Here is an 18,341-nt window from a genome sequence, read left to right as displayed (position 1 = left end):
GACCCTGGTGACCTGACCAACTGGTTCCAGCGAGTGGGGGAATAAAGGATGGAAGAGAGGAGGCCCAGGTGACCTGTTTACCTGGATGGAAGACAGATGACAGAGGAGGGGCTGTTGAGGGTGATGATGTAAGACGATCAGTTGGAAGGAGGGGGCTGCTGGACTGGGAACAGGGAGAGTAGCCTGAGCCCATCGGGACTGGAAGAGAGCCAATTGAACTGTGCTGAGACTGCCAGGCTCCAGGGCCCTGGGAATCTCCTATGCTGTGTTCAGACGATCAGTAAACCCTCCTGTTTTACATTGGCTGAGAGTTGTTGCATGCTAGACATCAAGGTTGCATTATTCCCTCTGGGTGTTGAGGCCCCCTGGGGCCAGAGCAAGTGGACTCCCTGAGGGGGCCCACGATGAGAGATGGGCATGCTGAAGGCTCAGAGAGGTGTGGTTCCAGGAGGCACTGGAGCCCAAGGCTTAACCCCTGAGAGAGAGTGAATCCCCGAGAAGGGCTGTAACATTGAAGGGGGGTTCTTACAGGGACTGTATGGAGCAGAGAGAGAGAACGAGTCCTGTGAGTCCATGAAACATCAGCATATAGCCGCCACATGTAATTAAATTGCTTTTGAGTGTCCATGCTGTGCACCTTGTGTCAGCGGTACACGTCCTCACGAGGAGCGCTTGTGCTGATTGTACTGTCAGTGTGGGGCATTGTGGGACGGCTTCTGAAAGCCAGTAACACTTCATGTAAGTAACCACAGTTTCTATACAGACACCGCGTCAACCTAACTATAGTGACATTAACTCTACGCCTCTCATGCAGGTGGAGTTACTTTGTTAGCATAGAAGGGCAGTTACGCTGGTGGCAGAGACATTTAAGTGTAGACACATCCATAGTTATGTCAACATAAGCTGCCTTTTGGCGACCTAACTCTGTAGCGTAGACAGGCCTCAGACAAAGGGCTAAATCCTGAGATGTGCCAAGAACTTGCCATCCAATGCGCTGAATTTTTGTTAGCTTTTCTCAGTCTCTACTAAGGGGAATCTCCCAGTGTATGAAATGGGTGGTTGTGTTATGCTTATATAAAAAGCACATGAGATCTTTTTATAGGGAAAAGGCAATACACCACATTTATTGAGAATACAGCAATTAGCATGTGCTTTTCAGTCACACACACACACACACACACACACACTATGCACACAGTTCTGCCAGTCGATGTTATAGTTACCAGTCCAGAGTCTGGATCAATTTAGTGACCAGCCAGATTGGTCGCAGAGGGGAGCTGGGCTCTGTCGGTCACGAGCCGATGCTTCTGGAGTTGTTGGCAAGACGAACCCAAAGCCCTATGGCAAAGCACCGTGTTCTTAAGTTCTTATTGTTGTTGAAGTTTATGGATTTTGCTGTGTCAGTTTATGACCGGTTACTCCTCAGTGGGTGTTGTTTTTGATGGCTCAAAACTTTTTGGGAAGGTCATTCTGTTCAGTTTTGATTTAATTAATTATTTTGTGTTTTAAGGGTGTCAGCCTTTACCTCAGGGTTGTTAGTTTGCCCCTTCTTAACCATGGATGTGCCTTGATGTTTTTTTGGCGTTTTTAAGTTTTTTTAGTTTTATTAGTTTTTTTACTTTTTTTTTTGACCATTTGGCCTTAATAATGGCCTTTATAATATAGATATTTTTGATGCATGCATTTCTTATTTACATAAACAGTTTTACAGAGACCTTTAAAAGGTAACAAATAGCAGTTTTTATGTTGAACAAGAAAGGCATTGTAAATTAGGCCTTACTAAATTTTGCAACTATTTTTTTCTATATTGGAGCCTTGGCCTTTGAAATTCCTCTAATTTAATTAACATAGACACAGACAAAATCCTGTCTGTTACTTGCAAAGCATAAATAAAAAGAAAATGGCTAATACTAGTATTTACTATCCTATTTATTTATTTTAATACTTTAATTTTTACTATAAAACATACACTGTATATAGCCAAAACATAACCAATGATATAGCACAGTATCCATGGTACAACATTTGGATCCATTGACCTTAGGGAGATTTTAATCCATTGAGTTCAGTGGGCATTTTGAGCCATTCATTTAAATAGGAGATTTGGGCAGTGGCTTCACTGGACATTTTGATCACTTGATTTCAGTGGGAGTTTTGGTCTAATGCCTTCAATGGGCATTTTTGCTCTATGGATGTCAATGGGTGGTTTGCTTGAGTACAAAATAAGTAAGGACCTCATAAGGACCAACTGAAATGGAAGCTTTGCCTGGGTAAAGGCTGAATGAAATATAAAACCCTAAGACATCAATCCAGATGGATTTGCAAATTCAGAATATTTGTCAGGATGTGGCCCAGCACGGGTCTCTTTTGAAAAAGGACCTCCTAGAAGTTAAGCAAGAACCTCAGTATTTTCGCTGAGGATTTGGTATAGCAGATATTGTTCCTGGTTTATGTGTCAGGACTCTTGCCTCTGACCTTGCCTCATGCTCACTCCTTCAGAGGGAGTGGGGTGGGGGACATGTCTGACTTGCTTGATCAACAGCATCAGGTGAAAAATTCTTTGGCTTCAGATTTGGCAACATATAGTTGGCACCACCTTCAATGCCAGTGCTCTCAATAGTGTCCAGTAGGACAGATGATGCATTCGCTAGACCCCACACTTTATTTGTGCTATGTGATAGCGTACGTTAACAAGCAGCATTAATTGTCTGATTCCCCAGTGAAAAACTGGAGATGTGTTTTTTAAAGGATGATAACTCCACTGGTTATAAAGAAACCAGAATGTCCTTGCTACACACAAGAGCTGTGTGTGTCAGGGAGCTGCAGATATCTGCCCACAGTAGAAAAGGAAAAACAGGTGAGGGAAGTCTTGGATAAAAACAAAACACAGTTAAAGAGAGACCAGGTGAGTGAGGTAATATCTATTATTGGACCAGCATCTGTTGGTGAGAGAGACAAGCTTTGAGTCATACAGAGCTCTTGTTCTGTGTGAATCAGAAGCTTGTCTTTTGCTCACCAGTAGAGGTTGGTCTAATAAAGATATTACCTCCCCCACCCTGTCTCTCTAATAACCTGGGACTGACAGAGCTACAACTATACTGTAAACACAGCTATAGGCAGAGGATCAGCTATGTCCATTTCAAGGCTCTGCAGATAGTTTCCTTATCCAAGTATTTTGGACCTATAGCTTCATGTTATTATGGCAAGAATGTTCAGGAGAAAGCTGGAATATTACGTATGCTGCAGCATAAAAGTATAAAAAGCTTCTTTCTTTCTCAAGAGAGAGATCTCAGTCTTTCTCCATGCCTAGAGGGAGATAGCAATACAGATGTAGAGGTGTGTCAAGAACAATTCTGGAGGAAGCACATTTTTAATGTGATTGCTAAGGTAACTCAGATAATTCCTTATGCTTGAATTAATCTACTCTATGGAACTTTATGGTAGAGACTTCCTTTCTTTTAGTCATGTAACAAGGTGTTATTTGCTTCCTACACTGAGGACAAGGTAAGAATCAGTCCTTTATACAATCCTATCTTGCTTATGGTTGATTTATACTGGAGAGTTAGACAGACAGAAATTCTATGATGCAATTATATATCATCTACACGTGAAAAACTGGGGAAATGTCTGTATTAGCTCTTAGGAATATTGTGTATGATTTGGTTTTTCCCTGTTCTGTTCTATATGTCTGCCTGGCTGAATGCACAGAGTTACATCAAACAAAGACTGTAAAGGGGGCTGTTAAGGAATCCAGGCAGGGTAAAACAATGATACAGATAAATCACGCCCCCAGGTACCTGCTTCAAACAATGAGCTGGGACATCAATTGCAGGATGAACCTACCTGGCTAGCACCATCCAGATTAGGATGTTTTTATCTACCCAAGGACAGGGCTGAGATTACTGTGGGGTTATAAAGATGTCCCTGGCTGATCCAAAGGGGAGAAATGGTAAACTCAGCTGGAAGTGGACAGAGAGACACCGAGCCAGCTTGCTGGAAGCTGAGACTTGAACCTGATATAGTACAATAGAGCCCAGAGTTATGAACACCAGAGTTACAAACTCATTGGTCACCCACACACCTCAGACAAAAAAACAAAATCACAACCCCAACTCTCCCCCCTCAACCCCCCCCACCACAGCAAATCCAATACCGTACTGTGTTCAACGTAAACTACTAAAATCAAGGGAAAGTTTAAAAAAAGATTCGACAAGGTAAGGAAACTATTTCTGTGCTTTTTTCATTTAAATTAAGATGGCTAAAAGCAGCATTTTTCTTCTGCATAGTAAAGTTTCAAAGCTGTATTAAGTCAATGTTCAGTACTAAACTTTTGGAAGAACAACCAGAGCATTTTTTTCAGAATCACGAATATTGCGGAGTTATGAACAACCTCCATTCCCGAGGTGTTTGGAACTCTGAGGTTCTACTGTATAGAAAACAGAGCAGCAGGGGTGGGGAGGTGGGTGATTTGGTTAGACTGAAAGGGAGGCACTATTAGGAAAGGGATAGAAAATATCATAATGCCACTATATAAATCCACGGCACACCCAGACCTTGAATACTGTGTGCCGATCTGGTCGCTCCCTCTGGAAAAAAAAAAGATATATTAGAATTGGAAAAGGTACAGAGAAGAGCAACAAAAATGATTAGGGGTATGGAACAGCTTCCATATGAGGAGAGATTTATTCCTACCATTTATTCCTACCCTTTTATTTCCTGTCTTTTCTCCAGTTACTGATCCAGGAGAGAACCTTCCCTCTTATCCCATGACTGCTTACTTAACTTAAAAGCCTTTGGTGAGGGACCTTGTCAAAAGCTTTCTGAAAGTCCAAGTACACTATATCCACTGGATCCCCCTTGTCCACATACTTTTTGACACCCTCAAGAATTCTAATAGATGGGTGAGGCTTGGTTTCCCTTTAAAAAAGCCATGAACTGGAATAATGTTTTTTTACTGTTGGTGAAATGTTCCTAGAATGTTGTGTGCACATTATAAATCACCAACATCATCGTCATCAGAATAATCATCAATCACTCAGTCTGGTACTGGATAAGAGAGTTCATGTTCATTATTTTCCCCCGTTTTGTTTCTCTCTCCAGGCACATGGAAGCTAAAAACCAAACTACAGAGTTTGTGATGGTGGGGTTTGCCACTCATCCAGAGCTTCAGAACTTGCTCTTCGTGGTGACTTTCATCATGTATGTGGTGTCGTTGATGGGAAATATCCTCATCAGTGCCACAGTTTGGCTTGACCCGGTTCTTCACACCCCCATGTACTATTTCATTTCCAATTTGTCCTTGGTTGACATCTGCTACACCACGGTCACCATCCCCAAGATGCTGGAGAACCTGCTTTCTCAGGACAGAACCATCTCTTTCACTGGCTGCGCTGTCCAATTGTACTTCCTTCTTTCGCTAGGGACCACAGAATGCTTCCTCCTTGCTGCCATGGCATACGACCGTGTCTTGGCCATCTGTAACCCTCTGCAGTATGTGGTCCTCATGAACAAGAGCCTGTGTGTCCAGCTGGTGGCTGGTGCCTGGGTCAGTGGTTTGCTGCTCTCCTTGGGTCAGACCTCACTCGTCTTCACCCTGCCCTTCTGTGGGGACAACCGGATCAACCATTTCTTCTGTGACATTCCTCCCCTCTTGACCCTGGCCTGCAGAGACACCACCATGAACGAAATTGCCGTCTTTGTAGCTGGGATGTTAATCACACTGATCCCTTCTTTGTTGATACTGGGATCCTATATCCACATCATCTCCACCATCCTGAAGATCACATCGGCCCAGGGCAGACACAAAGCCTTCTCCACCTGCTCCTCTCACCTCATAGTCATCACTCTGTTCTACGGCTCTGCCAGTGCCATGTACCTGCGACCCAGGTCCAGCTACACCCCGGAGAGTGACAAATTCCTGGCCCTGCTCTACTCTGTGGTGACACCCACGTTAAACCCCATTATCTACAGCCTGAGAAGCAAAGATATCAATAAAGCTTTGAGGAGAGTCATAACCTCAAATATATTTCTTTTCAAGATGTGAACAGAGGAACACGGCCCAATCCTTTCCTCGTTTACTCTGGTTTAATGGCAACATTGCTTCATTGTCTTCCCTGGAGTTATGACAGTTTTGTGGGTACTCAGGATGGGGGGGTCTCCTCATTACTGAAGGCAGGGGGTGAGAGGGAGTCTTTCATGTGATATATGTCATTCCACCAGCCTATCCATCTCTCAAGCACTCTCCTCTGGGCTACATCAGCTCTAACTTCACATTGCAGTTTACCAACAGGCGCATGCCAGTCTCTCATCCCCTTTGAAGCATTCCCCTGACACTGGCTACTTACAGAAATTCCTGATCCTCTGCCCCTAAAGATGCCACATAACCCAGTTTACCAGTTTTACCTTAAACCTGTGGTCTTGCAAACCACATAGCACTTGTGAGTGCTTACAATAAACCAAAAGGAGGTTTAGTGTAAGAAAGGAGAAGGATTAAAGAAAGGAATGGTGGAAACAAATGGTTAAAAAGCAACACAAAATATGAATCTGGGTCTACACTTATCAATCATTACCTTTCCTACCTAGTAAGTTAGACCCCTCTCTTCCTCCCCAACTTCAGTCTGTTGCCGAGCTGGCTGGTTTCTCATTGCATTACCCACACACCATACTGTAGGGTCCCCTAATTCAATGTCTCTGGGAAAACACAAAGTAATAATTTCACTGCCATGCAAATTATTAATTAGTATCATCCTATTGGCCTTAGTTGAGATCAAGGGAACCCATTTTGATAGGCCCTTTGCAAGACAGAGTCTGAGATTTTAAAAGTAGACAGAGGCCTGGTCTACACTACGACTTTAATTCGGATTTATCAGCTTTAATTCGAATTTACCCTGTAACCGTCCACACAACGACGCTATTTATTTCGATGTAAAGGGCCCTTTAAATCGATTTCTGTACTCCACCCCGACGAGCGGAGTAGCGCCAAAATCGATTTTAACATTTCGAATTAGGGATAGTGTGGCCGCGATTCGATGGTATTGGCCTCCGGGAGCTATCCCACAGTGCATCATTGTGACCGCTCTGGACAGCAATCTAAACTCGGATGCACTGGCCAGGTAGACAGGAAAAGCCCCGCGAACATTTGAATTTCATTTCCTGTTTGCCCAGCGTGGAGAGCACAGGTGACCACAGATAACTCATCAGCACAGGTAACCATGCAGGCTGATAATCGAAAAAGAGCACCAGCATGGACCGTGAGGGAGGTACTGGATCTGATCGCTGTATGGGGAGAGGATTCAGTGCTTGCAGAACTTCGTTCTAAAAGACGAAATGCAAAAACTTTTGAAAAAATCTCCAAGGGCATGATGGAGAGAGGCCACAATAGGGACTCTGAGCAGTGCCGCGTGAAAGTCAAGGAGCTCAGACAAGCGTATCAAAAAACAAAGGAGGCAAACGGTCGCTCCGGGTCAGAGCCGCGGACATGCCGCTTCTACGCCGAGCTGCATGCAATTCTAGGGGGGGCTGCCACCACTACCCCACCTGTGATCGTGGATTCTGGGTCGGGGATAGTCTCATCAGCGACGCCTGAGGATTCTGCCGATGGGGGAGAGGAGGAGGAGGAGGATGCGCTTGCAGAGAGCACACAGCACTCCGTTCTCCCCAACAGCCAGGATCTTTTTCTCACCCTGACTGAAGTACCCTCCCAAGCCTCCCAAGCCAGTACCCAAGACTCTGACCCCATGGAAGGGACCTCAGGTGAGTTTACCTTTTAAAATATAAAACTTGTTGTAAAAGCAAACGGTTTTTAATGATTACTTTGCCCTGAGGACTTGGGATGCATTCGCGGTCAGTTCAGCTACTGGAAAAGTCTGTTAACGTGTCTGGGGATGGAGCGGAAATCCTCCAGGGACATCTCCATGAAGCTCTCCTGGAGGTACTCCGAAAGCCTTGCCAGAAGGTTTCTGGGCAGTGCATCCTTATTCCCTCCTCCATGGTAGGACACTTGACCACGCCATGCTTGCAGCAAGTAATCTGGTATCATTGCCTGACAAAGCCTGGCAGCGTGTGGTCCCGGTGTTTGCTGGCATTCAAGCAACATCCGTTCTTTATCTTGTTGTGTAATCCTCAGGAGAGTGATATCACTCCTGGTAACCTGGTTGAAATACGGGAACTTAATTAAGGGGACAGAGGTGGCCGTTCCTACTGGGCTGTTTGCCTGTGGCGGAAAATAAATCCTTCCCTGCAGTTAGCCAAGCGCAGATGGGAAATTGGCCCTGAGTTTTTCGCGTTTGGCTAGCAGGGATCTTCCCTGTTACCAGCCACGCGGTGGGGGGGGGGGTACCGTGATCATCCCAGAGAATTCATGGCGGGAGGGGGGCGGCGGCGGGGGGGGTGGTTAGTTTGGTGCCTGCAGGGATCTTCCCTGATACCAGCCACGCGGTGGGGGGGAGGGGTACAGCGATCATCCCAGAGAATTCATGGTGGGAGGGGGGCGGCGGCGGGGGGGGTGGTTAGTTTGGTGCCTGCAGGGATCTTCCCTGATACCAGCCACGCGGTGGGGGGGGAGGGGTACAGCGATCATCCCAGAGAATTCATGGTGGGAGGGGGGCGGCGGCGGGAGGGGTGGTTAGTTTGGTGCCTGCAGGGATCTTCCCTGATACCAGCCACGCGGTGGGGGGGAGGGGTACAGCGATCATCCCAGAGAATTCATGGCAGGAGGGGGGCGGTGGCAGGGGGGGTGGTTAGTTTGGTGCCTGCAGGGATCTTCCCTGATACCAGCCACGCGGTGGGGGGGAGGGGTACAGCGATCATCCCAGAGAATTCATGGCGAGAGGGGGGGTGGTTAGTTTGTTTTCTGCTGCTGCTGCTGAATGTTAACAGAAAAACCGCAGCACTCTACAGGCTATGCTTGGTATGTGGGAAAGGAGGGCGCAGAAGCTGTAAGACAATGGCTTACCATGGCCGCATGCAAGCCGAATTCTGTTGCCCAGACCTGTGATCTCTAGCAGCAAAGCCACAGGCACTCAGCATTAAGAGGCAAAATGCGACCTTGCACAGAAATCACATGTGCTATGTAATGTGAATAGTGTTGGTCACCGTGAAAGAGTATAAGCATTGTTCTGCAAAATGTAGCTTTTTAAACAATTCTCTCTTTTTTCCCCTCCCTACAGCAGCTGCAAATTCCTCAAGCCTCCCTCCTCCATCCCGAAGGTTATCACAGATAAGGCGTCGTAAGAAGAGAACGCGAGATGAGATGTTTTCTGAAATTATGGAATCCAGCCGCAGTGACAGAGCTCATCTGAATGAGTGGAAGGAAACAGTTTCAAAGTATAGGAAAGAAGCCAGTGAACGTGAGCACAGGAGGGACCAACGTGAGGACATGAGGGACATGAGGGACCAACGTGAGGACAGGAGGGACCAACGTGAGGAGAGGAGGGACCAACGTGAGGAGAGGAGAGACGCTCGAGATGAGAGGTGGCGGCAGGAAGACCAGAGGAGGCAGGATGCAACGCTGGGGCTGCTGCGTGAGCAAACAGACATGCTCCGGCGTCTGGTGGAGCTTCAGGAACGGCTGCTGGAAAACAGACTGCCGCTTCAGCCCCTGTTCCACCCTCCCCCCTCCCCATGTTCCGTATCCTCCTCACCCAGACGTGTAAGAACACGGGGGGGGAGGCTCCGTACACCTTCCCATTCCACCCCAGTAGACAGCCCAAGCAAAAGGCTGTCATTTTTTTAACCTTTTCTTTGTGGCTTTTTCCTTCCCAGCAATCCTCCTCCCAAATACCACCCGGGTTCCCTCCCTCTTTTTCTAATCTATTAATAAAGAATAAATGATTTTTAAATGATAGTGACTTTATTTGGTTTGAAAGAAAGCTGGGGGAAGGGGGAGGGTGGGTTCCTTACAGAAAATGAGTCAATAAAGGGGGCGGGTTTTCATGAAGGAGAAACAAACAGATATTTCACACTGTAGCCTGGCCAGTCATGAAACTGGTTTTTAAAGCTTCTCTGATGCACAGCGCTTCCTGGTGTGCTCTTCTAATCGCCCTGGTATCTGGCTGCGCGTAATCAGCAGCCAGGCGATTTGCCTCAGCCTCCCACCCCGCCATAAAGGTCTCCCCCTTACTTTCACAGAGATTGTGGAGCACACAGCAAGCAGAAATAACAATGGGGAGATTTCTTTGGCTGAGGTCAGAGCGAGTCAATAATGATCGCCAGCGACCTTTTAAACGGCCAAATGCACATTCTACCACCATTCTGCACTTGCTTAGCCTGTAGTTAAACAGCTCCTGACTCCTGTCCAGGCTGCCTGTGTACGGCTTCATGAGCCATGGCATTAAGGGGTAGGCGGGGTCCCCAAGAATAACTATTGGCATTTCAACATCCCCAACGTTTATTTTCTGGTCCGGAAAGTAAGTCCCTTGCTGCAGCCCTTTAAACAGAGTAGTGTGTTTCCTGAAAACGCGAGCGTCATGAACCCTTCCGCCCAGCCCGCGTTGATGTTAGTGAAACGTCCCTTGTGATCCACAAGTGCTTGCAGCACCATTGAAAAGTACCCCTTGCGGTTTATGTACTTGGTGGCTTGGTGCTCCGGTGCCAAGATAGGGATATGGGTTCTGTCTATTGCCCCACCACAGTTAGGGAATCCCATTGCAGCAAAACCATCCACTATAGCCTGCACATTTCCCAGAGTCACTAACTTTCGTAGCAGCACCTGAGTGATTGCTTTGGCTACTTGCATCACAGCAGCCCCCACCGTAGATTTGCCCACTCCAAATTGATTCCCGACTGACCCGGTAGCTGTCTGGCGTTGCAAGCTTCCACAGGGCTATCGCCACGCGTTTCTCAACTGTGAGGGCTGCTCTCATCTTGGTATTCTGGCGTTTCAGGGCAGGGGACAGCAAGTCACAAAGTTCCCATGAAAGTGCCCTTACGCATGCGAAAGTTCCGTAGCCACTGGGAATCGTCCCAGACCTGCAACACTATGCGGTCCCACCAGTCTGTGCTTGTTTCCCTTGCCAGAATCAGCGTTCCATGGATAGAATCTGCCCCATTAACAACATGATCTCCAAAGCACCGGGGCCCGTGGTTTCACAGAATTCTGTATCCGTGTCCGTGTCCATGTCCATGTCAATGTCCTCATCATGCTTGTCGCTGCGTTGCCCGCCGCCGCTGCCTCCTCGCCTCGTTTTTCTGGTCCTGGCTGAGCATAAACTCCACGAGAACGCGCGAGGTGTTTACAATGTTCATGACTGCTGTCTTGAGCTCAGCGGGCTCCATGCTTGCCGTGGTATGGAGTCTGCAGTGTTCACTCACCCAGGAAAAAAGGCGCGAAAATGGTTGTCTGCCATCCATTGCTTTCATGCAGGGAGGGAGGAAGGAGGTGAGGCTGTACCCAGAACCACCTGCGACAATGTTTTTTGTCCCATCAGGCACTGGGATCTTAACCCACAATCCCAATGGGCGCGGGAGACTGCGGGAACTATGGGATAGCTATGGGATAGCTACCCACAGTGCAACGGTGCAGAAATCGACGCTAGCCCCGGTACTTGGACGCACACCACCGAATTAATGTGCTTAGTGTGGCCGCATACATTTCGACTTTATACAACCTGTTTTTCAAATCCGAATTATATAAATTCGGATTAAATCCCGTAGTGTAGACATAACCCAGAGACTTGGATGTCAATTCCCATTAAAATGAATTTACAAATCTCAGCCTAAATATACAAGGAAGACATTATTTTCCATGTTTTGCAGATGTGGGATGCAGGCAAACACTGCACGGGTTAGGAGCTGAATTCTTACATGGGTGACCAGTCTGATACCTTCCCCTTTGGGATTAATGGATGTTTCCCTTTTGGACCATCTTGCAAGTAAGGCAGAGAGAACCAGGATAACTGAGCAAGATGGAGACCTTGGGTAAGATTGTCAAAGCTGCCTAAAAGGGTTTGGGTGCCCAGTTTGCACTGGAATATAGTGTGTGGTTTTGCCTCTAAACCCTTTTGTAGAATAAAGTTATTAGGACATCCTAGAGCTTTGTGTGATTCCACTATAAACCTCAAGGGAAATGTTTGAGCATGAGAAACCCTACTTTTCAGAATGAGAAAAGTAAAGATCCCATAAGAATGATAAAACATTTTGCTTCCTAAAGTAGCTTTTATCTTAGTATCTCAAAAATTTTAAGAGACACTAATTGAACTTTACAATCCTTTAGCTGCACCTGGATGGTCTCACACCCAAGTACTTACCCAGCGTGACCCTGCTTGGTGATCTCTCTAATGGGATCACTATAAATATTGTTATTCCTGGGAGAGGCATAAATATTATTACCTCCATTTTATACGGGGTGGGCTGGGAGGGGGGAGGGGAAGGGATCAGGCACAGAGAAGAGAAATGACTTCTGACAAAACTCACAGTGTGACCAGGAAGATCAGCATAACTATTTGGGAATAAGTTGGGAGACATTTATTCCATTTGTATTCCAATTCCGGTCTTCCTGGGGGATATCCCGGAGAACCCGCAAAATGAACAGCAATGGATTCTCACAAACGATCTCTTTCTTCTTAGTGTTCCATCAGATATCTCACCAAGCAAAGATGGTCTATGTCAGTTCTTGAATGGGGAACATTTAAAGAACAACCCAAGGACTGGAGAGAGCGCAGTGTGGTTGACTCCTTCAAGGGCATTCTTCCCTTCAAGTCAATGCTGACCACCATGTCCCACCCTGTCTCTAGGAGACAATGTGCTGCAGGCACTGTGTATGTGTGTGTGTGGGGGGGACTCAGAATGGGGTGCTCTCCCCACACAATCAGTGGAGACCTCAATGTCCCACAATGGCGCTAGGGGATGCTGTGCTGAAGGGAGGAGATTGGGGGTGACACAAGCCTGGAATATCTGCCTTATGGCACTGGACTCAATTAGCTCAATCTATTTAGCTTATCCAAGAGAGCCATAAGGGATGAATTGATCACAGTCTATAAATACCTACCTGGAGAACAGAAATTTGAACACAGGCTCTTCAATATAGCAAACAAAGTTCAGACATGATCCAATGACGGGAAGTTGAAGCTAGAAAAATTCAGACTGGAACTGAGGTGTGTGTTTTTGATAGGATAATTAACCATTGAACCACATTACCAAGGGTCAATTGACGTGGATTCTCCATCACTGACCATTTTTAAATCAAGACAGGATGTTTTTCTAAAAGCTGTGCTCTAGTTCAAAGAGAAATTAATTCAGGGAAGTTGGAGGTCAGGCTAGATGACCACAGTGATCCCTTTTGACTTTGGGTCTATTGGGTCCCTTTTGGGTATGTCTACATGATGAGCTAGGGGTGTGATTCCCCTGCTCGTGTACACATGCTTGTGCTAGCTCTCATTGAGCTAGTGTGAGTTTAATTAGCAGTGGTATGATGGGCAGAAGCTGAGTCATGGCTTATATTTCTGTATTTACATATAGACATGGATATAGATATACGTGTAAATGAGAAACCAGTGATGAACTTTGATTTGAATGTAAAAGGTGTTAAAGATATGACGGCTCTGTAAAATCAATGTATATCTCAGAGAGAATAAGAGACATGTTGAAATGGGGAAAAAAACCAACAACAATCCTTGATACTACAAACACATTAAAGGTCCCATAGCAGACATGAGAGTGTCTCAGACCACGGTCCATGGTAGGATGGTGTGTTCATTAATAAATGTATGTGAAGTGATCCTGACACACAAATTGATTCAGAAGCATAGAAAAGTTTTGCCATGTGGTTTAGTTTAGATAAGGAAAATCATTTGATTTTGATTATAATGTTATAATATTTAACAGTCTTAAATATTGTTTATGTATAATATTAAATATAGTACATACATATGATATAAAATAAATATAACAAATATCAAAGTAAAATAAAACAAACAAGAAAGTAAAAAAAAATGGAATTTCTGTTTTTTCCTCCCTGAAACAATTTGGTGAAATCAACACGAATTTGCAAAATGATTGAGTGTTGCTGAATCTACATCTTCTTTGAAAAAAGCTGAGTGAACAAATTTTGCAGTTTTACATTTAAGTTCCAGTCTAGTGCCCTCTCTAATAGCCCGCTATTTCTAACTTTTACCGTGCGCCCCATATCAGATCTATATATCGTACAATAAGAAAGGGCTCCTGAGGACAGTGAATGGGTACATTTAGTGTAAAGCCTGAGTTGTGGCATGGAGACCACTGGAGATATTGTAACTGAGTCCACACACAGTCATGTAATAACAGCAATTGAGCCGAATTTCCAGCCTTTCAGTTTCTGTGAATCATCTGCTGTCATCCCTTTTTCCCTTCCCAACTGGCAGTGGAAAGGACTAGCCCAACACATGCCTCCAGCATAGTTCAAATTATGTGTTTTGATTTGTTTGTATGTGTGATGCCCCTTGTAAAGGTTGACCATCTGGAGAAAAATCTCTGAACAGAAGGGACCTTTGGTCTAATGTAGTATCTAGAAGGGATACAGGACTAGAGGGACCAGCCATCTAACCCTGCATGTAGAAAGGATATAGAGTGGCTAGGGCCGTTCTGATCTGTTACCTAGGAAGGAACCAAGACTAGATGGACAATTGGTTTTTAAGCAGGTATGTAGTATGAATATAGGAACAGATGGACCATTGATCGGATGCAGTGCATAGGGGTAAGGCTTTCAGACAGGATGAACCAATGCTCTTTTCTATTAATAGAAAACATAAAGGAATGGATCAACCATTGATCTGATCAAGTATGTAGATGGGATACAGGACTAGATGGACAATTGTTCTGGTCCAGACTGTTGAAGGGATAAAGGAATGGATGGACTATTGATCTGGTCCAGAAAATAGAAAGGATACAGGACTAGAGGGACGATTGTTCTGGTCCCCTGTGCAGAAGGAATGCAGGGATTGATGGACCATTGTTCTGATGTAGCAAAGCAGGAGTCTGGATTCCAAATGGGATGGCCCCATGATCTGTCACTCACTGTCAGGATCTGGGATAACAGAGACCTCTACCTCCCTACTGTTGGGATTCTCTCCAGCTCTGGAGGGGGAACATTTTATCCAGTTCTCTAGAATCCAAAAAACTCGGTTCAGATCCTGACATGGCCTTGAGGTGTGTTTAGTGGCATTTCATAAAGCTACACCTGAGGTGATCAGGCTCAGGTATAGGGATGGGTTAGGGTGCACCACAACTCCAAAGGACATAATTGTATATCAGATTATATACATATTCTAAAATAGACTAACACAAGTGCATTACATTCTACATTACATCACAGACTTCACGATTGGCTTACTAATTCTGTGGACCTATCCCTGCACTAGAAAATGTGCTAGTAAGCAAAGCTGCAGCTGCAAGCTTATCACACATTTACTCTTCTTCTTACTATTTCTTTATGTATGGGGTACATATTATTTACAAGGCCACTTGTGAATTCCTGCTTTGTCCATTGTTAACCTGTTTCCTCACATGTGTTTTCTTTCATTGTTCAGGCAAGGCCTGTACTCCTACATCCTTACCCATCATTTTCCTCAAGGCGCATATCACCTCCTTGTTCCTCAGGCTGTATATGATGGGGTTGAGCACTGGGGTGACAGTGATGTAGAAGACAGAGCTTGTTTTGAGCTGCCCCACAGAGGAGCTAGACCTGGGTCTCAGGTACATTGAAATCACTGTCCCAAAGAACAGGCTGACCACGGCCAAGTGGGAAGAGCAGGTGGAAAAGGCTTTATGCCTTCCTGCAGTGGAGGGGATGTTCAAGACAGTGCCAAGGATACGAGCATAAGAGAGGACTATTAAGGAAAGCGGGCAGACCAGTGTGAACACACAGCTCACGGACATGACTATTTGTGCCTGGCCTTTCCCAGCACAGGCCAAACTCACCATGGCTGGCATTTCACAGAGGAAATGGTCTATATCCTGGTGCCCACAGAAAGATAGCTGGAAGGTGGACATGGTGTTGATGGCAGAAACTATGAAACCTCCTGCCCAGGAAGTGGCCACCATGGCAATGCACCCCCTCTTGGCCATGAGGAGTGGGTAGTGCAATGGGAGGCAGATGGCGACGTACCTATCATATGACATAACGGTGAGGAGGAAGCACTCTGTTATGCCAAAGGCGAGGAAGAGGTACATCTGGGCCATGCAACGGGCCAATGAGATGTCTCTGTGCTCTGCCAGGAGGTGGGCCAGCATCTGGGGCAGAACACTTGAAGTATATCCAACCTCCAGGAGAGACAGGTTGGCAAGGAAAAAATACATTGGGGGTGTGGAGGAGAGGGTCAGACCCAACCAGGAGAACGGTGAGGAGGTTCCCAAGAAGGGTCACCAGGTAGAGGGTGAGGAATGCCATGAACAGGGCCAGCCGGACCTCTGGATGACTGGAGAGTCCCAACAGGATGAACTCCTGGGGCATAGAAGTTTGGTTGCCTTCTCCAGTCCTGTTCATTTTGTCTGCAGGAGTAAAGGGGAAAAAGGGAATAAACATCATCAGCTATCCGAGAGACAAGGGGGGTGAGGTAATCTCTTATTGAGCCAGCTCCTGTTGGTGAGAGAGACAAGCTTTCCAGCTACTTCAATAGAAGTGGGACCAGTAAAAGATATGACCTCACCCACCTTGTCTCTCTCATTTCCTGGGACCAACACAGCTACACCACTGCAAAATAATCAAAGGTACTGATCAGCCCCCCCCGCATTACCACAGCATTGGAGCACCTCTTCATCTTTGCAGAATTGACCCTCCACACCACCCTGGATGCAGGGCAGTGCTATTATCTGTTTTGTATAGGTGGGAAACTGAGGTACTCATGGTATGTCTACACTGCATTGTAAACCGGGTCTGTGGGACCCAGTCTCATGGAGTCAGTGTTTCCAAGCTCACGCTTGAGTGTCCACACTGCATGGTAAGTTTGGGTTTACAATTGCCGGAGCAGGGTCTCACAGCCATGCTAGCACATCCATAGGGACTGCATAGACCTTCTTACTCGGGACTTCAGCTTGAGCTGCGTTCGCATTGCAAAATGACAGGGCTTGGACCTGAGTCATGGCAAGACTTATGCTCTGACCTTCCTCCCTATCAGGCTCCTAGGACTCAGATTCTGAGTGCTTCCTGAGCTGAATCAGACTGGTTTCTGTGTGGATGGAAACGGGGATGGGGCTCAAACCGGAATCAGAGCTTGGGCTTAGAGTGTAGTGTAGACATACCCAGAGAGACTAAGCAGCATGCCAAGGGCCATGGAGTCATAGAATTTAAGGCCAGAAGGGACCACCAGATCATCTGGTCTGACCTCCTTGATCACGGGCCACCAGCACCACCCAGCACTTGCACACTAAACCCAACAACAGAATTAGACCAAAGTATCATTAGGGAAATCATTAGGAAAGGGATAGATAATAAGACAGAAAATATCATAATACCTCTCTATAAATCCATGGTGCACCCACATCTTGAATACTGCATGCAGATGTGGTCACCCCATCTCAAAAAAGATGTATTGGAATTGGAAAAGGTTCAGAAAAGGCAAAAAAATGTTTAGGGATATGGAAACAGCTTCCATATGAGGAGATATTAATAAGACTGGGACTTTTTAGAAAAGAGATGACTAGTGGGGGGGATATGATTGAGGTCTATAAAATCATGACTGCTGTGGAAAAAGTAAATAAGGAAATGTTATTTACTCCTCCTCATAACACAAGAACTAGGGGTCACAAAACAAAGTTAATAGGCAGCAGGTTTAAAACAAATAAAAGGAAGTATTTCTTCATACAATGCACAGTCACCCTGTGGAACTCTTTGTCAGAGAATGTGCTGAAGGCCAAGATTATAACAGGGTTCAAAAAAGAACTAGATAAACTTATGGAGGGTAGGTCCATCAAGGGCTATTAGCCAGGATGGGCAGGGTTGGTGTCCCTAGCCTCTGTTTGCCAGACGCTTGGAATGGTTGACAGGGTGTGGATCACTTGATGATTATGCGTTCTGTTCATTCCCTCGTGGGCACCTGGCATTGGCAGGTGACAGGATACTGGGCTAGACGGACCTTTGGTCTGACCCAGTTTGTCTGTTCTTATGTTCTTATCACAGCCCTTGGGAGACTAGGCAGAAAAAAGGAGGGACCAAGGTGCTCCGCACCCAAGACCACTGAAATGGCAGGGAACTATTAAAGGAAATATACCCAGAGGATCCCAGTAAGCGACCCGCACCCACACACTGCAGAGAAAAGTGAAATTCCTGAAGGACACAGCCAATCTGACCTGAGGGGGAAATTTCTTCTCAGCCCCAAATTTGGCGATTAGTTAGCTTCTGAGCATATAAGCAAGAATCAGCTAGCCAAGCA

The 18,341-nt window shown here is 45.9% G+C and overlaps 1 protein-coding gene and 1 pseudogene across 1 annotated transcript; one reads left to right on the top strand and one right to left on the bottom strand.

Moving 5' to 3' along the window:
- Positions 1–5,104: 5,104 nt before the first annotated feature.
- Positions 5,105–6,043, top strand: LOC101938151 (olfactory receptor 5V1-like). The gene has a single exon (XM_005309020.2). It carries the CDS (start codon positions 5,105–5,107, stop codon positions 6,041–6,043), a length of 939 nt encoding a protein of 312 aa, XP_005309077.2.
- Positions 6,044–15,489: 9,446 nt separating this feature from the next.
- On the bottom strand, positions 15,490–16,456 carry LOC112060450 (olfactory receptor-like protein OLF3; annotated as a pseudogene).
- Between the last annotated feature and the right edge of the window lie 1,885 nt (positions 16,457–18,341).

The sequence above is a fragment of the Chrysemys picta genome, chromosome 13 (genome assembly GCF_011386835.1).
Source record: "Chrysemys picta bellii isolate R12L10 chromosome 13, ASM1138683v2, whole genome shotgun sequence".
In the NCBI taxonomy this organism is placed as follows: Eukaryota; Metazoa; Chordata; order Testudines; family Emydidae; genus Chrysemys; species Chrysemys picta.
This window is presented reverse-complemented; position numbering and strand designations above follow the sequence as displayed.

What these genes read in the sequence shown, in the direction of transcription:
- LOC101938151 (XM_005309020.2), top strand. Translation starts at nt 5,105, where the DNA reads ATGGAAGCTAAAAACCAAACTACAGAGTTTGTGATGGTGGGGTTTGCC.